Below are 20331 nucleotides of genomic sequence, written 5' to 3'. Positions count from 1 at the left end.
CTTGTCACCCAATGTTTCTGTATAAAAATAAATGATCATTCGCGGTACAGTGATTGGCAGCAGATTTGGCTAGTGAATTCCGACCCCAGATTCTCCGTAGAGGGGTTTCTGGAGTCCCTGGAATCTCCGTGTGTCACTGCTCACCTCAAGTTCTTTCTGGTTCTCTGGAGATAGGTAATGGGTCCGCGCCTGTGTCTGCCGCCGCGTGGTGGGCGACACCCCCCGTGCAGGCATGCAGAGAGTGATGGTCGTTGGGTGAAGGTTGGTCGTGAGGTCCCTGGGCTTGAGGAGCAAGGCTTGGAACCGGTGGGCGGGACTTTGTGCAGAGGAGGGGCTAGCTCGCCTAGGGGACGGGGCTGCGGAGATGAGGAGTTCTCCAGAACTCGGGTGGCGGGGCGCTCCCGCCGCCTTCACCGGGCTCTGGCGCGGGGAAATGGGGCTTTGGCAGTGGGGCGGGGCTTAAGGGTGGGGAGAGGCTGGGGAGCCTGGAGGCGGGGCTTGGGGAGCTCGCCCCACGCGGGGCGGGGCTCTGGCGGCAGCGGGATCTGCAGTTCGGACTCCGCGCGCCACAGTCGCTGCAGTTCGCTCCACTCTGGTGGCCCCGCCGCCCTGCGGGGATCCTGGGGGTCGGCGGGCTGCTCGGACTTGGTGCGGGGCCGGCCCGGCCTATCCCTCCCTCGGTGGGGCCTCGACGGTCGGGGCACCGGGAACATGGAGCCCTCTCCCGCCGCCGGGGGCTCGGAGACCACTCGCCTGGTGAGCCACCTGGACCGCGGTGGCGCCGGCGGCAGCCTGCGTTTGAAGAGGTAGGACAGACCTGGGCTGGCCCTCGGCCTGGGGGCGCCACCCTACTACCCTCCGTCCATTTCGTTGTCTCTCTCGGCGCGGGCCCCGGCGGCCGTCCCGGCGCCCCGCGGGTCCCTCGGCTCCGCTGCACCCCGCTTAGTCCCCTCTGGCCGCACGGAGCGCCCGGCCCTACACAGCCGACTACGCCTCCTCCCGGCTGCCTGATTTCCTTGGGTGAAGCGGCCTCCCACTCCCCTCCTGCCGGCGTCCCAAGTCGCCGGACCCATCCGCCGCCCCCGCCGCGCCTGCTTTCCCTGGGAGCGGCTGCCGCTCCGTCGGGCCGGAGCCCTTGCCGGGTGCCTCGAGGTGCTCATTGCCTCGGGCCCAGGACGGGAGCGCCTAGCTGCCCAGACTTCAGAGCTCCCTCTGGAGGCCCAGGGGCTTTCCTCCGCGCACCCCCTCCAGCCGCGGCCAGCTGTGGGCGCCAGGGCCCGATGATGGGCCGGGCTCCACGCAGGTCCTGCGGGCCCCTGGGGGGCGGGCGGCCGCCGGGAAGCGAGGGGGCGGCGAGGAAGGAGCAGGTGCGGTCTGGGCAGCGGGGGTATTCCCGGCTCCGCACAGACGGGGCCGGGGGCGGCGAGGTGTGAATTGAGGCGCGCAGAGCGGCCAGGACAGCGGGCCGGGGGCGGTAGGAGAACCGCCAACGCGCCCCGCCGGCCCCCGCCCCCGCCGCCGCCATCCGCCTGCCCCTCTGAGCGGCCGCCGGGCTTTCCTGCTCACCCCCGCGGGCCATCTTGTCTGTCGGCTGACCGTCCGTTTGTCTCGGGAATTTGGCAGGGTCTCCAGCTTTTTCTCTACCCCATCTCTCTCAATCTTTCTGCTTCTCTCCTAGTCCCTCTCCCTTTGTCTCTGACGTGGTGCTTCTGTGTGCTTCTCGTTCTTTCCTTGGGTGGGGGCCTTCAAGCTGGGTTGGGGGCGGGGGCGAGCAGAAGGGAGCTGGACCCCTTCCTGCAGGGGCCTGCAGAGACGCGGTGAGGGCTCTGCCGTAGGCCTGGCATCTCTTCAGGTGTCCTTTTGACTTTGGTTCAGCCCCTACTACGTCACCCCTCTTCCCCACTCAATATTGGTTGGTTGTTGGGGGTTTCGGAGGGCCAGGGAGAGGAAACAGCCTTTCCTCATCTCTAAACAGCATGTAGCCACCCCACATGCACACACCCCCACACACCAACAGCCAGGCTTCCTTAGTGCCCAATTTATGCAGAACAAAAGGGAGCTGCCTGTTGATGGGTGGCCACCTTGATGACTGGCTGTGCTGTGCTTTACAAGGCCAGGGAATGAATGTTGCCCACTGCCCACAAAGCCACCCAGCCTCTGCTCTTCAGACTCGCATCTCCAGCTCCAGTCCATCTTCACTCTCGTATGGCCATTAGTCACCCAATTCTGCAGCATTTTCTGAAAGGCGTTTCCTAACCTACCTGACCCTCCAGGGAAGCTCTGGCCTGGTCTATTCTAGACTCCTCCATCCCTTCTCCTCTCTTCTCTTCCTCCCATTAACAAGGTCATCTCAGTGCTCAGGACGTATTTGTTCAAGCAGTCAGTGTATCTTCCTTTATATTCCTTTGAGCCCATCACTTTCCTCCTCAGCCCTCCCCTGACACTTCACACTTAGACTCCATGCCACAAACCTTGTCTTTGTCATTCTACATGGCTGGAATACCCTTCTCCACCTAGGTCTCATCTCCTTAAACATGCCTTTCTCTGTGAAGTTCTCCGAGCCCCCTGTGAGGGGGTGCTGCCTTCCCTGCACCCCAAACTGCTTTGTTTGTAACCCTCCTAACATCAGCCTGTCCTTGTGTAGTAAGCCATTTGTTACAATCTGTCTCACTCACCAGACCGGGCTTCATTATGTGTGCTGTGCCTGGTGCACCTCATTGAACGAACGAGGAATGGTTTCACAGCCTCCTTCACTACCCCATCTCCTCTGGAAACACACCCAGAATCATACACACCCAGATTCTAAGTCTTGGATGGGGCTTTGGAAATTCAAGAAATTAATCTACCAGTATTTCAGTTTTCTGTACGAGCACCAAATGTTCCCCCTACCTCCCTCAAAACTCAGTTCACCCACTTGGCAGAATTGTCTTCAGCCAGAAGGCCCCAGACATCCCGCCCCACTTTGCTGCTATGATCACGTTTCTATCTGGAGCCCTCGTTTTTACTCATGGGTATTCTTGTCACACCTCCATGAGTATTTCTAGTACTGTATTTTCTATTTAGGTCCTGAATTCTGTGGAAGATTCTGTCCTTGCTGGGTTCAGGTTGGGTAGTGGCAAGGGTGAGAATTGAACCAGAATGGACTTAGCACTCAGCCTGAGCTCACTCAGCCTCTGGCAGCCCTAGGTGAGGTCCCAAGCCCCGTTCATTTGTCAAGGGAGGCTTATGGTACCATGCAGTTAAGGTAGGCGCTGCTGGGTGCTTATAGTCAGACTGAAGTCCAATTAACATGCTGCTCTCACTGCCATCCTCAGCCATAGCAGGCTGCACCCCTTCTTCCCCGTGACAACCCCAGCTCTGGAATCTAGCCATCAGTTCTCTGTGCCAGGAATCAGACTTTTTGGCCCCAACGTCCCGCTCGTCTCTTTTTTTTTTTTTTTTGAGACGGACTACTCTCCCTCTGTTGCCCAGGCTAGAGTGCAGTGGTGCCATCTTGGCTCACTGTAAGCTCCGCTTCCCGGGTTCACGCCATTCTCCTGCCTCAGCCTCCCGAGTAGCTGGGACTACAGGCGCCCGCCACCATGCCCGGCTAATTTTTTTGTATTTTTAGTAGAGACAGGTTTCACCGTGTTAGCCAGGATGGTCTCAATCTCCTGACCTCGTGATCCGCCTGTCTCGGCCTCCCAAAGTGCTGGGATTACAGGCTTGAGCCAGGGCGCCTGGCCGTCCCTGCTCATCTCTTAAAGGGCCACACTTCAGCTGCACGTCTAGAGAGTGCGGGGGCTGGATCCAGGAGTGGAGGCTCTGGGAGGTGGGCCTGGAAAGGAAGCACACAAAGGCCAGGAACACATGATGAATCCCATTCCACACTTCATTCCACCTTCCCTTCATACTGCCTTGGTGTGCGTGGCATAGCATTCACCTGCCTTTATCAAAATCCTTTCCATTCTTCAGGGCCCTTCTCATGTTACCTTTCATCTGTTTCCCTGATTTCCTCATTATAATTAGTCTGGCCCTCCATCCTTAGAACCCTGATAACACTCTAACCGCCCTAATGACAGTGGCCACCTTCGCTCTATATCATTGTGTAGGTACATACTTGCCCTGTTCACCAAAAGTTCTCAGAGATCAGCAAGAATCCTGCTCATTTTGGGGTGCCTAGCATAAGAAATTGATTTGGTTGGGGTCTAGTCTCAGCTCTAGCAACTAGCTGGGTTGGCCTCCATGTGTCCCCCAACTCTGTGAGCCTCATGCTTCTGATTTATTTAATAAAATGTAGGCCGGGCGCGGTGGCTCACGCCTGTAATCCCAGCACTTTGGGAGGCCGAGACGGGCAGATCACGAGGTCAGGAGATTGAGACCATCCTGGCTAACCCGGTGAAACCCCGTCTCTACTAAAAAATACAAAAAACTAGCCGGGCGAGGTGGTGGGTGCCTGTAGTCCCAGCTACTTGGGAGGCTGAGGCAGGAGAATGGCGTAAACCCAGGAGGCGGAGCTTGCAGTGAGCTGAGATCCGGCCACTGCACTCCAGCCTGGGCGACAGAGCAAGACTCCGTCTCAATTAAAAAATAATAATAAGAAATAAATAAATAAAGATAAAATGTTAGACTAGAGCCGGGTGCGGTGGCTCACGCCCATAATCCCAGAAACTCAGTAAACTGAGGTGGGAGGATCACTTGAGGCCAGGAACTCAAGTGTGTGGTGAGTTCTGATCACACCACTGCACTCCAGCCTGGGCAACAGAGCAAGACCCCATCTCTCTCTCTCTCTCTTTTTTTTTTTTTGAGACAGAGTCTCACTCTGTCACCAGGCTGGAATGCAGTGATGCGATCTTGGCTCACCGCAACCTCCAACTCCCAGGTTCAAGCGATTCTCCTGCCTCAACCTCCCGAGTAGCTGGGATTACAGGCACGCGCCACCACACCCAGCTAATTTTTGTATTTTTAGTAGAGGTGGTGTTTCACCATGTTGGCCAGGATGGTCTCAATCTCCTGACCTCGTGATCTGCCTGCCTTGGCTTCCCAAAGTGCTGGGATTACAGGTGTGAGCCACCACTCCTGGCCAACCCCATCTCTTAAAAAAGTTAGACTAGACCATCTGTAAGGTGCTTTCCAGCTGTGAAACTCTGTGACTCTGTGTATGGAGGGAAAAGGGAGGCTGGGGTCTGACCTGTTCATTAGCCCCCATCTCTCATGTGGCCCTCTGCTGACACAGCTCCCAGATACGACCAGGCCTGGGGAAGGAGCGAGAGATGGTCTGATGAGGCCAGCATGGGGGACTGAGGACGTGGAGTGAGCAGGCCAGCCTGTGGGCCAGGCCCAGGTTGAACCATGTCGCTTGCCTCAGTCTCTTCACAGAGCCATCAGAGCCCCTTCCTGAGGAGTCCAAACCTGTGGAGATGCCCTTCCACCACTGCCACAGGGACCCCCTGCCGCCGCCGGGTCTCACCCCGGAGAGGCTGCATGCACGGAAGCAGCTGTATGCTGCCTGTGCCGTGTGCTTTGTCTTCATGGCTGGGGAGGTGGTCGGTAAGTTGGGGAGCAGCCCTTCAACCTCATCCTCCCAACACCTGCGCAAGCCACTCTCCACCCAGAGTCCCAGGGATGTTCCTGGGTGCAGATGCAGAGATGGGGATGGCTGGGATAGGGGAGCTGGGTGCCCGGGACTCAGGAAGTGGGAGAGGTGAGGGACAGAGCACCAAAGGGAATTCCAGTCAAGGTCCGGGGCCAGTGGGTCAGGGCTGGCTTCTTTTAAAAACCTTATTTTCTTGTTATTAAAATAAAATATATCATTGTAGAAAAAGTTAGAAAATACAGATGAATGAAAAGAAGACCATGACAGTAGTTAATTATACCTGTAGTCCCATCACCTGAGAAAACCCCAATTCACATTTTTGGTGTATATCCCCCAATTTATTTTCCATGCCTATACACACTACATGATATTTTCTAAATGGAAGCAGACTCCATCATTTCACCCTGGCAGGCGGGTATCTGGCACACAGCCTGGCCATCATGACCGACGCAGCCCACTTGCTGGCGGATGTGGGCAGCATGATGGGCAGCCTCTTCTCCCTCTGGCTCTCCACCCGTCCAGCCACCCGCACCATGACCTTTGGCTGGCACCGTTCAGGTAAGGCCCTTGCATGGCCCAGTGACTCTCCAGTCTTGCCAGAGGGCACCTCTCAGGGTCCCAAGCAGGTCTCTGACAGCTTGTCTCCCCCCCACCCTGCAGAGACTCTGGGGGCTTTGGCCTCTGTGGTCTCCCTCTGGATGGTCACTGGCATCCTCCTGTACCTGGCCTTCGTCCGCCTGCTGCACAGCGACTACCACATCGAGGGGGGTGCCATGCTGCTGACCGCCAGCATCGCAGTCTGTGCCAACCTGTTGTACGTCCCAGTATGGAGCAGGCACCTTGTGGGGCCCAGGGCGAGGGGTCTTCCTCCAGGATGGGAGAGCTGGCTTTCTCTTCCCCACCAGACACACAGACATGCGCACACAGCTTTCCATGGGCTGCCCTGGGTGTGCCTGAGAAGGGTCTGGGATAGAGACCTAAAATTCAGTCAGCAGATCTCTGTTAAGGGCCTGCCATGGGCCAGCCACTCTGATGAGGGCTTTCATCAACATGATTGCATTTGAACCTCATGGCCACCCCATGAGGTAGGTAGAATTACCCCTAGTTTACCATTAATGCAGTCAGTCCTGACAGGTAACTTGCCCCAGTCGTATATCTATTTAGGTAACAGAGCCAGCATCCGAATCCACGGTGTGGCACCAAGTCTGGTATTCTTTCCCCCAGGCTGCATTGTTTGTCTCTCTTGCAAAATGCTATTTTCTTCCAGGGGCTGGGAAAGGGCTCCTCGGGAGGTGAGAGAACGGGGCGTGGAGATGGGGGCATAGGAGGCCAGGAGCAGGCCCCTGGGCTGAGCTGCTTTGCTTCCCCCTCAGAATGGCCTTTGTGCTGCACCAGGCTGGGCCCCCCCACAGCCACGGGTCTAGGGGAGCAGAGTATGCACCGCTGGAGGAGGGGCCTGAAGAGCCCCTGCCCCTGGGGAACACCAGCGTCCGGGCAGCATTTGTGCACGTGCTGGGGGACCTCCTGCAGAGCTTTGGGGTACTGGCTGCCTCCATCCTCATCTACTTCAAGGTACCATTGTTGGAGACCTGCCCCAGCCTTCCTCCCCACAACTCCACATCCCAGCCCCCTCCTTCCCAGGTCCCAAAGCTTCCTTCCCCTCCCTCCAGCTCCTCCCTCCCACCTCCCAGGACTCTCCCAGACATGAGTCATGTTCCCTGTCCCCTCTGCAGGGTTTTGAGGGGCCTCTCAGGTCCTGTTTGTTCAAGACACCCCTAGATCTTCCTCTGGAAGCTCGCTGGTTGTTGGGCTTAGGGGTCTCTTTCTCTGCAGCCTCAGTACAAGGCAGCCGACCCCATCAGCACCTTCCTCTTCTCCATCTGTGCCCTTGGATCCACGGCTCCCACCCTCCGAGATGTTCTTCGAATCCTCATGGAAGGTGAGTCAGGCACCACTGCTCCCCACCCCTGCGGCTGTCTCTGACTTTACTCTCGCACTGGGCCACCACTTTTTGCTCTGAAGAGAGTACGGGAAGAAGGCTTGGCTCATGGGGTCTGCTGCTGGAACAAGGATTTGGGCATAGGGTGAATTGTAGGGGTAAAAGGAGAGTGGATACAGGATAGGGGAGGTGGAGTCCCGTGGTGGGGGTGCTGCTTCTGGGCAGGAGTGGCCCTGGCAGTAAGGCATGACTGGTGCTGGTTGCAGGTACCCCCCGCAATGTGGGGTTCGAACCTGTGCGGGATACGCTGTTGTCGGTGCCAGGAGTCCGGGCTACCCATGAGCTGCACCTGTGGGCCCTTACGCTCACATACCACGTTGCCTCTGCACACCTGGCCATCGGTGAGTCTCACTGGCCCCAGCTAGTCACTACCTAGACCATACCCCACCCCAAACATGGGACAATAGCTTGAGTTACTAGGATTGTTTCAGTCTTTCTTGATCTGTCTCTGTTTGTCTGTGTCTCTCTCTCATATACACACACACATGCACACGTGCTCGTGCATGTTGGACACAAGGAGTCTCCATCCACTGGATGCAGTGTTCTGGGGGAGGTTTCACCCTCTTTGAAGTAGCACAGGGAACCAACAACCCTTTAAAAGATCATTAGTGGCCAGGCGCGGTGGCTCATGCCTGTAATCCCAGCACTTTGGGAGGCCAAGGCAGGTGGATCACAAGGTCAGGAGATCGAGACCATCTGGGTTTTAGAGTGAAACCCCGTCTCTACTAAAAAATACAAAAAATTAGCCCAGCGTGGTGGCGGATGCATGTAGTTCCAGCTACTCAGGAGGCTGAGGCAGGAGAATCGCTTGAACCTGGGAGGCGGAGCTTGCAGTGAGCCGAGATGGTGCCACTGCACTCCAGCCTGGGTGACAGAGCAAGACTCTGTCTCAAAAAAAAAAAAAGAGAGTCCCGATGCTCTTTATTAAAAAAATAAAAATAAAAAAAAAGATCATTAGTACCTACAGGTCTAGTGATGGGGCATAGTTAGGTAAATTACGGCACCTCCACCCTGAGGTATCATGTAACTGTTAAAAATGATGCATATGAAGATTGTACAGCAACTAGGAAAAATGTTTAGGGTATAATGCTGAGAAAAAAAGCTGAATATAAAATTGCATCTACATTATGATTCAACTATTAAAAATATATATGGTGAGTCATGAGCTGACAAAGGATTTTTGAGTTTCTTCCAGATGCAAGAAGCAATCAGAGTCATGCAATTTGGATGCCAAAAATATTATAATTTGTAGGATATTTGATGGAAACTCTAGAGGGACAATGAGACAGATATTTAACATCTGGATTGTCCTGGGAAATCGGGTGATATGGCTGTTGAAACGTTGAGCTGTTTGTTGACACTCAGTGACAGGAGAGAATAGGAGACTGGGAAGAGTTTAGTGTGTTAGCACGGTTGATTGGGGTGAGTCTCTCCAACATTTGATTTGACACTTTTATGCTGTTCATACAACACAGAAAGAAAAGCAGGCTCCCATTCACGCCTGGCTTTAATGCTGTGCAGCCCCTTTCCCTGTCCTTATCTCAGTCCCTGCCTGTTCCTGACTCCCCTGGGATTGATGCCGCCTCTTATCACTCTCCCACAGACTCCACTGCTGACCCTGAAGCTGTCCTGGCTGAAGCCTCATCCCGGCTCTACTCCCGGTTTGGATTCTCCAGCTGCACCCTGCAGGTCGAGCAGTACCAGCCGGAGATGGCCCAGTGCCTGCGCTGCCAGGAGCCCCCACAAGCCTGAGCCATGGCCCTTCCCTCACCCCACTGCCAGGCCGAGGCTCAGCCCCGGACTCTCAGCATCTGCTGCCCTGATCACAGAGACGGAACCGAGCCAAGTCCATACCCCTTCCTCTCTCCCTCCTTCCACCTGCCAGTTTCCCCAGCCTCAGCCCCAGCCCCAGCCCCAGTGGGCAAGACCAAAGTGTGGCAGAGAGTGGGTTGGGAGTCAGGGGAATAGATGTGACTAGTTCAGGGGCAGGGACTTCCGGGCCTCAGTGTGGCAGGGTGTGTTGAAGGCCTGTGGTGCCCTCTCCACGTGGTCTGGAGAGCCACGAACATCCTTTCCCTGCCGTCCATTTGTCTGTGTGGCAGGCCGGCTGGCTGGCTGGGGGCATCTGCCTGTCTATGTGCTGTTCGTGTGCCTGTGCCTAGGGGAGGTCAGTAGGGGCCCCCTCCCCACATGGCCCTCGCTCTGTCTATGCAGGGGCCCCAAGCCCGCACTTTGTCCGTGTGTCTTAGCCCTGTGGTTTTGTCTGTGTGTGTGTGTGTGTGTGTGTGTGTGTCTGTTCTTGGTGCTGTGGCCTGTGTATCTCTGTGCCTATGTGGCTGTGCTATGGTCTGTATGAGTCTGCTCCATCCATGTGTCTGTTTGGGGGTCTGTCTCTCCATCCCTCTGTTGGTGCTGTGCCCTTGGCTATCCCTGAAAGAGGGAGGACTCCGCTGCAGCTCCACCAATAAACTCATGTCTCACTGCATCTTTCAGCCTGTGTGCTGACTCCTCAGGAGGGGTAAATCAAATAGGTCACTTGAGAACAACCAAATCCCTCCTGTCCCTTCCCAGCCTTTGGAGTGACCTCCCACAGACCTCCTGTACTTTCCCAGCCCCTCCACCCTCAGATGTAAGGTAAAAGCCACCAGTCTCTTTACTCCCCTTCCCCTGGCTCACAGCATGCCTGGGTCCTTGGCTCAGGGAGAATCCCATGTGTCCTAGGCTTGGTTGCAGGAGAAGGCTGGAAGGTAAGGAGCCAAGGAATCCCTGGGAGTCAGTCGTTCTCAGAGGTCCCTGCATGCCAGTGGGCCTCAGGCTGGCTGGAGGGAGGCTGGGTCCCTTTGAGGGAGAATAGCATTGATGTGGGCTTGGTTCTCAGGCCGTCTAAGGAGTCCAGCAGTAGGGATCCCTCAACCCTGATAGCAGCCAACCCTGAGTCCAGGTTTAGGCTGTGAACACCAAGGACCTCTTTTACACCTATTCCCCCTTTGTCTTAAGAACTGCATATTTTGACACATTAAGTCTTAAAATCAGGCTCATTAAGGGATTGTTGATTTTCTCTTTTAAAAAAAGCAAACTCAAGCTGGACATAGTGGCCTATGCCTGTAATCCCAGCCCTTTGGAGGCTGAGGTGGGAGGATTGTTTGAGCCCAGGAGTTCAAGACCAGCCTGGGCAACCTAGGGAAACCCCTGTCTCTACAGATAATTTTAAAATTAGCTGGGTGTGGTGGTGCACACCTGTAGTCCCAGCTATTCAGAAGGCTGAGGCAGGAGGATTGCCTGAGCCCAGGAGGTCAAGGCGGCAGTCAGCCATGATCATGCCACTGCACTTCAGCCTGGGCAACAGAGCAAGACCTTGTTTCAAAAAAAATCAAACTCACTGGGTTCAGTGTCTCTCGTCTGTCATGCCAGCACTTTGAGAGGCTGAGGCAGGAGGATCACTTGAGGCCAGGAGTTCAAGACCAGCCTGGTCAACATAGTGAGACCCTGTCTCTACAAAAAAAATTAAAAATATAAATAAATTAGCTATGTGTGGTGGTGCATGTATGTGGTCCCAGCTACTCAGGAGGCTGAGGTGGGAGGATCACTTGAGCCCAAGAGGTTGAGGCTGCAATGAACTATGATCATGCCACTGCACTCTAGCCTGAGCGACAGAGCGAGAATCTAAAAAAAAAAAATCAGCTAGGCAAGATGGCTCACACCTGTAATCCCAGCACTTTGGGAGGCTGAGGCAGGCAGATCACTTGACCCCAGGAGTTCAAGATCAGCCTGGGCAACATGGTGAAACTCTGTACAAGAAATACAAAAATTAGCTGTGCATGGTAGTGTGTAGTCCCAGTTACTTGGGAGGCTAACTGGGGAGAATCACTTGAGCTCAGGTCATTGAGGCTGCAGTGAGCCATGATTGTGCCACTGCACTCCAGTCTGGGCAACAGAGTGAGACTGTGTCTCAAACATGATGAAACCCTGTCTCTACTAAAAAATACAAAAATTTGGCTGGGTGCAGTGGCTCAATGCTGTAATCCCAGCACTTTGGAAGGCCGAGGTGGGTGGATCACCTGAGGTCAGGAGTTCAAGACCAGCCTGACCAACATGGAGAAACCCTGTCTCTACTAAAAATACAAAATTAGCCAGGTGTGGTGGCGCATGCCTATAATCCCAGCTACTCAGGAGGCTGAGGCAGGAGAATTGCTTGAACCCGGGGGAGGCAGAGGTTGCGGTGAGCTAAGACCATGTCATTGTACTCCAACTTGGGCAACAAGACTGAAATTCTGTCTCAAAAAAAAAAAAAGCTGGGTGTGGTGGTGTGCGCCAGTAAACCCAGCTACTCAGGAGGTTGAAGGCAGGAAGAATCACTTGAACCCAGGAAGCAGAGGTTGCAGTGAGCTGAGATCGCGTCACTGCACTCCAGCCTGGGCAACAGAGGGAGATTCTGTCTTAAAAAAAAAAAAAAAATTAGACTCTGTGCTTTGATTTTAGATCTGGTGCTTTAGGCCTTCCCACCATGTTGATAAAATCCCAGCCCAAAGCAAGGACATTGAGCATTTTCAATAGCCCATGCATATTTCTGTGAGCCTTCCTCATAATGGAAATACATTTATTATCAGATTATTTTTATTATAAAAGCAATATATACTTGTTTTAAGGGCACAACAAAGGAAAAGTATATAAAGTAGAAAGTGAATGTTTCTCCTGTAATCTTACTTCCTGAAAAAGCTGCTAATCCCAGTATGGGGTCAGTATTTCTACATAATAACAAAAATGGCGTCATCTTATAGGTGAGATCGTATAACCTGTGTTTATGACTCAACCATGCAGCCTGGACTCATCTTTCCATGTCAAGACCATAGATTTCATTCCTTTTTAAAGGTGAGGCTTTTGGACTTATCAGAGCTAGCCCCTTGCCTGATGTCCAGCCGGGAGCCTTAGCCCAGGCTGGGTGAGATGCCACTGCCCACGTCAGGGCGTGGGAGGCTGGCGAGGCAAAAGGCTGGCAGTCCATCACACCCGGCGGCAAGGCCGCCCCAGCTGCTCGCCATGCTTTGCTGGTTCCTGATACTTTCTCATTTTACGTCTCATTGATTATAGGCCCCAAGTGACAGGATGGGGGTGGGGAAGAGTGAGGAAATCGAGGAGAGGGAAGGAGGGTGGGGAAGAGGAGGACTCGATTTTCACCCTATGAAATGCTTTAAGCCACAGCCTGTCCTATCTGTGCCATGCCGGGTCCCTTTGCAGGGAAGGGAGCAGAATGCTCAGGGCAAGTGAATGCCTTCGCCAGGCATCCAGTCCATCTTCTGTCCATAGAAGAAGGAGACTCAGGGAGGGAAAAATATTTCCCCTGGGTCAGCCAGCACACGCCCAAGCTCTCACTCCCACTCTAGGCCCCTCTGAAGCTCTTGCCTAGTTGAGTTTCTCAGCAAACCTTTCCCCAGCTCCTCCAGCAGTCTGCTGCCGCTGGCACTCCTGTCCTGGGACTTTGGGGTCAGCCCCTCTGGTTCTGTTCTGCCTTCTACTATGATTCTAGTCACAGTTCACTTCTCTGCGTCTCAGCTTTCTCAGTTATAAAATAGGGATTACATGATATCATGGGCGTGAACATGCCTGGTATATAGAAGGTGTGTATAAGAGTTAGCTTTTGGGTTGAACCCAGGATGTAGGGGAGAGATTTCAGGGTAACAGAGTGGCCCAGCACCCTAACAGCAGGGAAAGGAAGCAGCAGTCATTGAGCTTACTTTGTACAAGGCCCTGTGGTGCTAACAGTATCCTGTGCACCTGACAGATGGAGAAGCAGGCTCACCTGCCCCTGGTCGTGCAGCTGGTGACCGTCAGGGCTGAGATTCCCACTCGGTTCTGGGTTCTGGCCCCTGGAAGTCCCCAGCCCTTTCTCCATGCCACCCTGCCTTTCAGCCCACCTTCAGGCATTGGGAGGATGAGGAGACAGGTCTCTGGAGCATTCTCCCACCTTCACACTGGGCCACCATCCCTGGGAGCCCAGGAAATCCTTATCTACAGAGCTGCCTGCACTCCCCCATTATCCTCCAATCCCCCTCCTCCTCCACTTGCTTATCCAGAAGTCCCTTTCCCCTGGGTGCCCTTCCTTGATGACAGATGGAGGAGGGAACGTCGAGGGGAAGGGACTGGGCCTGGGAGGGGTGAGGGGAAGGCAGGGGAGAGCAACGCAGGTGGGGGAGGGGGGAGGGCCCATCCCTCAGCCAGCCCCAGCTCTTTACATGGCTGATTAACTCGGGGAGGGGAGGGCTTTCAGGTCAGAGAGGAAGGAACCAGAGAAGAGGGACAGCTAGGGAAGGGGTGAAATGGAGAGCAGAGGGAAAGAGGCAGGCTGGATTTCCCTGCTGTGAGCTGCAGGGCTATTCAAAGGAGAGACTGGAGACCAAGGGGCCAGAATGCAGGTTGCGAACCTTAGAAGCCTCGTGCTGCAGTGACTGGGCGGGGCAGCATGGGCACATGGGCAGGTCCTGCCCTTCTCCCCAGGCTGCCCACCTGGAGTGGCCCAGGGTGAGTCCTGCACCACGTCTGAGAGGTGAAGGCCAAGGCCCAGGACCCAGGGGGCAGGGTCAAGAGGAAGCCCGGGTGATAAGCACCACCCTCTATCGGCCCTCCCACCCGGTCAGGGCCCCAGTGCAGCCAGCTTGAAGGAGGCATTTGGCCCTCCCGCTGCCTAGAACCCCGCTGGCTGGGGAGCAGCGCCCCCCACTGGGGCCTGCACCACAATAGCGGCAGAGGCAGCCGGAAGTCTCTGCAGTGAGTCTCAGGACTGGGGTCAGGATGGGAAGACCCTTTTCCCCTCGGCCAGGCAGAGCCCCTCACTGTGGAGAACTGTATTCAGGGTGTTCCTTTTACAGTTGGAGTACTCTTCTCTCTTAACTCTCCAACCTCCCTTCCCCCAACTCTGGCAGTTTCCAGGGCCACCTCGTCAGTACCTGGTAAGTACCTTCCAAGGGGTGCTTGGAGGGGCGGTTCCCAGGCCCCAACAGGGCAAAGCCTGAGGCCCCAGATGCAGCTGTGTGTGGGCTTTTTCTTTTTTCTTTTTTGAGATGGGGTCTTGCTCTGCTGCTCAGGCTAGCCTCAAACTCCTGGGTTCAAACAATCCTCCTGCCTCAGTTTCCTAAGCAGCTGGGACTCCACGTGTACATCACCACACCCCCAGATGCAGCTGTGATCACCAGCAACCCCATACACAAAGCAGGCCCTGTTTCCTTAACTGGCAAGAGAAAGAACGTGGGGAGGGTGGGTAGGCAGGAAGGCCCAGGTTGCCAGAGCCGGTGCCTCCCTCCTTCAGCCCTGGCCCTAACCTCTCTCTGCTCTTGCCATTCCCCATGCAGTACCCCAGACACCCTCACCTGCTCTCTGGCTACAACATCCTGGGGACAGGAAGAAGTCCGGGCCTGGTGAAGCTCACTTAGAGGACATGACCCAAACCTTAACCTCCAATTCCATTCTCGTTTGCTTTGGCTCAACAATGATGGCTATAAATTTAATTTAAAGGACTGTAGCCAAAAACCTGGGGAGAAATAGAAGGGAACTGAACCCAGAATATTAAAAAGATAAGAAAGCTTACCAAAATAAGCAGGGTTCAGACCCTAAAACAACAGACTTGCTTTTTCCTGACCATGGAGTTTGCCCAAGCATGGCCTCCCTGCTTCCCTCCATCCTGCTGGACCAGGACGTGGTCACACAGGACTGCTGGGAGGCACAGTAACATGGGGAGTGGCTACTGACTGCACGCTCCTTAAAGGAAGGCATGCTCCCCCAGCATCTAACTCACAGCCAGACACCAAGTACATGCTCATTGTGACTGCTGGTGATGGAAGGAATGGGTGGAAGGATGGTGAACAGATAAACATCAGGCCAATGCAAAGTCCATAACATACCCTCTAATCCCCAGCTCCTACCAATGGGCCAACAAGCAGGTTTCATACATGCTGATTCCCGAGGTATAAATCTGTATCTGATGGGAGCATGTGATGGTAGCAATCCAGGTGCTCTCAAGCAGGCAGTCATTTCTATTTCTTGGGTTCTCCAGGGAGTACAAGCCCTTCCACACCCCTGCCCTGGACATGGCTTCCCCCAGCCCCACCACAAATTCAGTGTTTAGCTTTCCCTCAAGTCTTGCTTGTGACTCTATTAATCTCCTGCAGATTCATCACAGCTTCCCCGACCTTCTCTAGAGCCTTTGAGCGCCCAATCTCAATACCCATTTTTTTCCTTGCCACTTGGTAAATGACCTCAGCTTCTAAACCAGTCCCTCAGTAACCTCGTGAAACCTGCTTACCACCACAAAGCATCAGCCTAACAACTATTGTGACAACGTCCTTGCCTCAAATTTCCTTCTCTTTGGCCTGCTACAGGATTTGAATCTGCCAATACGTCTCCTGTCCCTCACACACTTGGAATTCTGGGCCTCTTGAGGGCTTTCTTCTGAGTTCTCTTGCTGCCCTTGCTGAAATTGAGGCTTGCCCCCATTCCACAAATATGCATATTTTAAAAGCTTCAATTACCTTTATGTTGATGCTTCAGTCAACATGTTTATTGAGCACCTACTATGTGCTCAACCTTGTTCTAGGTGTTTGGGATACATCAGTGAATAAAGTCCCTGCTCTCATGGCACTTGTGTTGTCACATGTAAATGCCACCTGTCTCTGTTGTGCTTGCTCCAACTCCCCAGCTCCATTACCTCCATAACATCTCCATATAGATGGCCCATGGCAGCTAGGTATCACACCCAAAGGGAATCAACCCTCCCCTCCCCCAAACTGGCTATCTGGTCTACCTTCATCAGTCTTCATTCTTCCAGTCTTGAGGTCCTACACTGTGCGGTCATTCTTCACTCTCCTCTCTCCTCAGTCGTATAACATCTATTCCTGTCTCTGAATCCAGACCCTTGTCACCCATGCTGTGTTTACTGCAACAACTTCCTAATTGGCTTCCAGATGGTGGAATGGCTCCTTTCCCTCTTCTAGGCACTGCTGCCAGATGAGTCTTCCATAAGCACTCATCCCATCCTGACCCTCATTCTCTGCTCCTCACCTCCACCGGTCAATGCCCCCTTACTGTCTCTGGGGATATTATTGCAGAACTACAGACACTTTGCAGTTTTACACTGGGAATTGCCAACTACCCCCTTTTTAAAGCCTATAGGTGGGCTGGGCATGGTGGCTCATGGCTGTAATCCCAGCACTTTAGGAGACTGATGCAGGAGGATCACTTGAGCCCAGGAATAGACCAGCCTGGGCAACATGGTGAATCCCCATCTCTACAAAACAAAGAACAAAAATTAGCCAGGCGTGGTGGCATGTGCCTGTGGTCCTAGCTATTCTGGAAGCTGAGTGGGGAGGATCGCTTGAGTCCAGGAGTTTGAGACCAGCCTGGGCGACATGGCAAAACCCCATCCCTACAAAAAAAAACAAAAAATTAGCCGGGCGTCGTGGTATGGCCATTGTGGTCCCAGCTACTTGGGAGGCTTAAGTGGGAGGATCACTTGAGCCCACGAGGTCAAGGCTGCAGTGAGCTGAGATCGCGCCACTGCACTCCAGCCTGGGTGACAGAACGAGACCCTATCTCAAAAAAAATTTTTTAATATAAAAACTAAAAGCCTACAGGCATACTGACTTGCCCATGGTTTCAGGTAGGTAGTTGTAAGGTGAGGCCTAGAGTGCAGCTGACAAAGCTCCAGGTGGACTACCTATGTTGAGGGGGTTGTCTCCTTCACTAGGGTGGACAGTGAAGAGGTGGGAGAAAATGGCTGTAATAGCAACCCAACGTTAGCCAGACTTCTTTCAAGGCGGGGGATAGAGTCAAAGGATTCATGCAAGTGTCAAAGGGATGTATCTGTAAAGCGCTTAGAACATATAAATGTTTTTGTAAAGCGCTTAGGCATATAAATGTTTCTTATAAAAGAAATAGATCAAACCTCCTAAGTACCTCAGGAAGGAAAGTAACTTTTTATGCTTCGTGACAATTACATGGCACATATGAAGTTGTTTCTCAGTGAATGTGGAACAGGCTCAGTCAAAGGTATTGTATTAAAGGGCTAATTTTGGCTGGGTGTGGTGGCTCATGCCTGTAATCCTAGCACTTTGGGAGACCGAGGCGAGTGGATCACTTGAGGTCAGGAGTTCAACACCAGCCTGGTCAACATGGCAAAACCTCTACTAAAAGTATAAAAAGTTAGCTGGGCGTGGTAGCACGTGCCTGTAGTCCCAGTTACTTGGGAAGCTGAGGCAGGAGAATCACTTGAACCTGGGAGGCGGAGGTTGCAGTGAGCCAAGATGGCACCACTGCACTCCAGCCTGGGCGACAGAGCGAGATGCCATCTCAAAAAGATAAAAATTTTTTTAAAAAGCGCTAATTTTGGTTTTTGCTGGTAAGTTTTTTCATTTTATTTCCCAATATAATAAGATCTACTTTCTGGTCATATGGGAAAAAAGTTTATTCAACTCAGAGCTGTGTTATGATTAGGAGAGCCAAAGAAAAGCTCAGGACAGGAACACCTCCCACCACTTAGCAACTGAGTAAAATGCGTTCGCTACTTGGCAGCAAACACCGCTTCTACTTGAGGGTGAGGCTATCCAAGTTCTGTGGGAATCTGTGTGTGAGTCCCAAGTACCCATGAGTACAATTGGGAAACTAATCTCTGACTTGTTGTAAGAGTTTAAGCAAGGAAGTGGAGTCTCTAGAAAGAAGAGGAAGGGTTCTGGAAATGACACTCTATTTTCCAACCAACAAAGTCCTCCAGGTACCTGAGTGAGACCTCGTCAGTCAGGAATCTGGGTTTGCAAAGACTGGAAAGGGTTAACACTGGCAGGACCGGAGGCCTCCACACTCTCGGACTTGGCATTATACTTAGTATCCTCCTTCAAATAGTACCTATGGTTGTAAATTAACATTTCTATTGGAATTGACATCCAAATCCCCTGGTCTGGTCCATCAGACTCTTAACCCTCACAATACTGAGTAGGAATCTTCTGCTGAGTTCAGTGTCTCCTCACAGTACCACAGACAATTTCCATTCCTCTCGAACTGTACTGTAAAGGAGATTCTTCGTCCTTCCTCACAACACAGCTCACACCCTACGGCACAGGCTTTTCCGACTCCATTTATCTGTGCTGACCTCTTCTGAAAACTGGTTCCCTCCAGGACACCTTAGGTTTGTTCTCTGGCTGCTTAGATTTGTGGCTTGTCTTTCCCACTGGGTTTTGGACGCCCTTAAAGCCAGAAATGACCTTTCCCTCTAACAGAAAGGTGGTTGTTAAGAAGTCCTTTGTATGAGTCTCAAGGTGAGTGGCCCAGCAAGCTACCACTTTTTTTTTTTTTTTTTGAGACGGAGTCTGGCTCTGTCACCCAGGCTGGAGTGCAGTGGCCAGATCTCTGCTCACCGCAAGCTCCTCCTCCCGGCTTTACGCCATTCTCCTGCCTCAGCCTCCGGAGTAGCTGGGACTACAGGCGCCCACCACCTCGCCCGACTAGTTTTTTGTACTTTTTAGTAGAGACGGGGTTTCACCGTGTTAGCCAGGATGGTCTCGATCTCCTGACCTCGTGATCCGCCCGTCTCGGCCTCCCAAAGTGCTGGGATTACAGGCTTGAGCCACTGCGCCCGGCCACTTTTTTTTTTTTTTTTTTTTTGAGATAGTGTCACTCTGTTGCCCAGGCTGGAGTGTAATGGTACCATCTTGGCTCACTGCAACCTCCACCTCCCGGGTTCAAGCGATTCTCCTGCCTCAGCCTCCCAAGTAGCTGTGATTACAGGCACACGCCACCAAACACAGCTAAGTTTTGTATTTTTAGTAGACAGGGTTTCACCATGTTGGCCAGGCTGGTCTCAAACTCCTGACCTCAGGTGATCCGCCTGCCTCAGCCTCCCAAAATGCTGGGATTACAGGCGTGAGCCACCGTGCCTGGCCCCACTTCTCTGAGCCAGCGTCCACAGCTGTGAAATGGGTGGAAGGCTGGTGTGAGAAGTGAGAATACACATCAAGTTCCTCTTCACACTAAGTTCTCAAAAAACGAGGTCCTTCTCCTTTTCTCATCTCTAGAATACGCTGATACTCTCTGGATGAAGTAGGTGCTTCCTGAATGGTGTCAGAGCAGTTTGCACTATCATGTGCCAGTGTGCAGCAGTTTAATCTGTAGAAGCCACTGGAAGCCTCATGACCTGAGGCTGAAAACTGAGGGTTAGAATTGCCTTGTTCGTCCTCATACTCCCACTGCATATGGTGCTTTGTACCCACAGCGTGCTAAGTTTTGTTGGAACAAGAAACGAGATTTCTCTAATGCTACTCAAGTTCACCGGATGGCATAGCCGCTCCTCAGAAGCCCTCAACCAGACACATAAGCTACTCCCCTTAGGCCCCTGCCCTGGGGTCTCTAAGCCAAAGTGCTCCTCAGCTCTCCATGGCATCTGCCCCTCTGTCCAATGTCAGGCAGAGGCTCCCAGGGTTGGGAAGTAGGAGGGGCTCCTAATAGTGACAGTGGCTGGGGAACTCCAGGGTGGTTTTGAGAATGCAATGGCGGCCTTAGCCACTGGAGGAGGACTAACCAGAAAGAGTGGGGAAGAGTCAAGGCCCGGCTTCAGACAGGCCGCAGTGCTCAGCCTTCCTTTCACCCTGATGAGTGTTCTCCCAGTGTCAGAAAGAGGGCAGAACTCTGTCAAGTCTTTGAGTCAACTGAATTGAGGAAGAAGGACTGGGACACCAGCCAGAGCTTCCAGGTAAGCTCTGGCATTAGCACGACATAGGAC

The 20331-nt window shown here is 53.4% G+C and overlaps 1 protein-coding gene across 1 annotated transcript; it reads left to right on the top strand.

Moving 5' to 3' along the window:
- Nucleotides 1-528: 528 nt before the first annotated feature.
- Nucleotides 529-11404, top strand: SLC30A3 (solute carrier family 30 member 3). The gene is made up of 8 exons (XM_007971154.3): nt 529-806; nt 5348-5529; nt 5987-6133; nt 6236-6389; nt 6949-7147; nt 7409-7514; nt 7781-7915; nt 9178-11404. Exons 1-8 carry the CDS (start codon nt 712-714, stop codon nt 9324-9326), a joined length of 1167 nt encoding a protein of 388 aa, XP_007969345.1. The 5' UTR covers nt 529-711; the 3' UTR covers nt 9327-11404.
- Nucleotides 11405-20331: the final 8927 nt, after the last annotated feature.

The sequence above is a fragment of the Chlorocebus sabaeus genome, chromosome 14, assembly GCF_047675955.1.
Source record: "Chlorocebus sabaeus isolate Y175 chromosome 14, mChlSab1.0.hap1, whole genome shotgun sequence".
In the NCBI taxonomy this organism is placed as follows: Eukaryota; Metazoa; Chordata; class Mammalia; order Primates; family Cercopithecidae; genus Chlorocebus; species Chlorocebus sabaeus.
The sequence above is the reverse complement of the archived record's forward strand: the minus strand, read 5'-3'. Positions and strand labels throughout refer to the sequence as shown.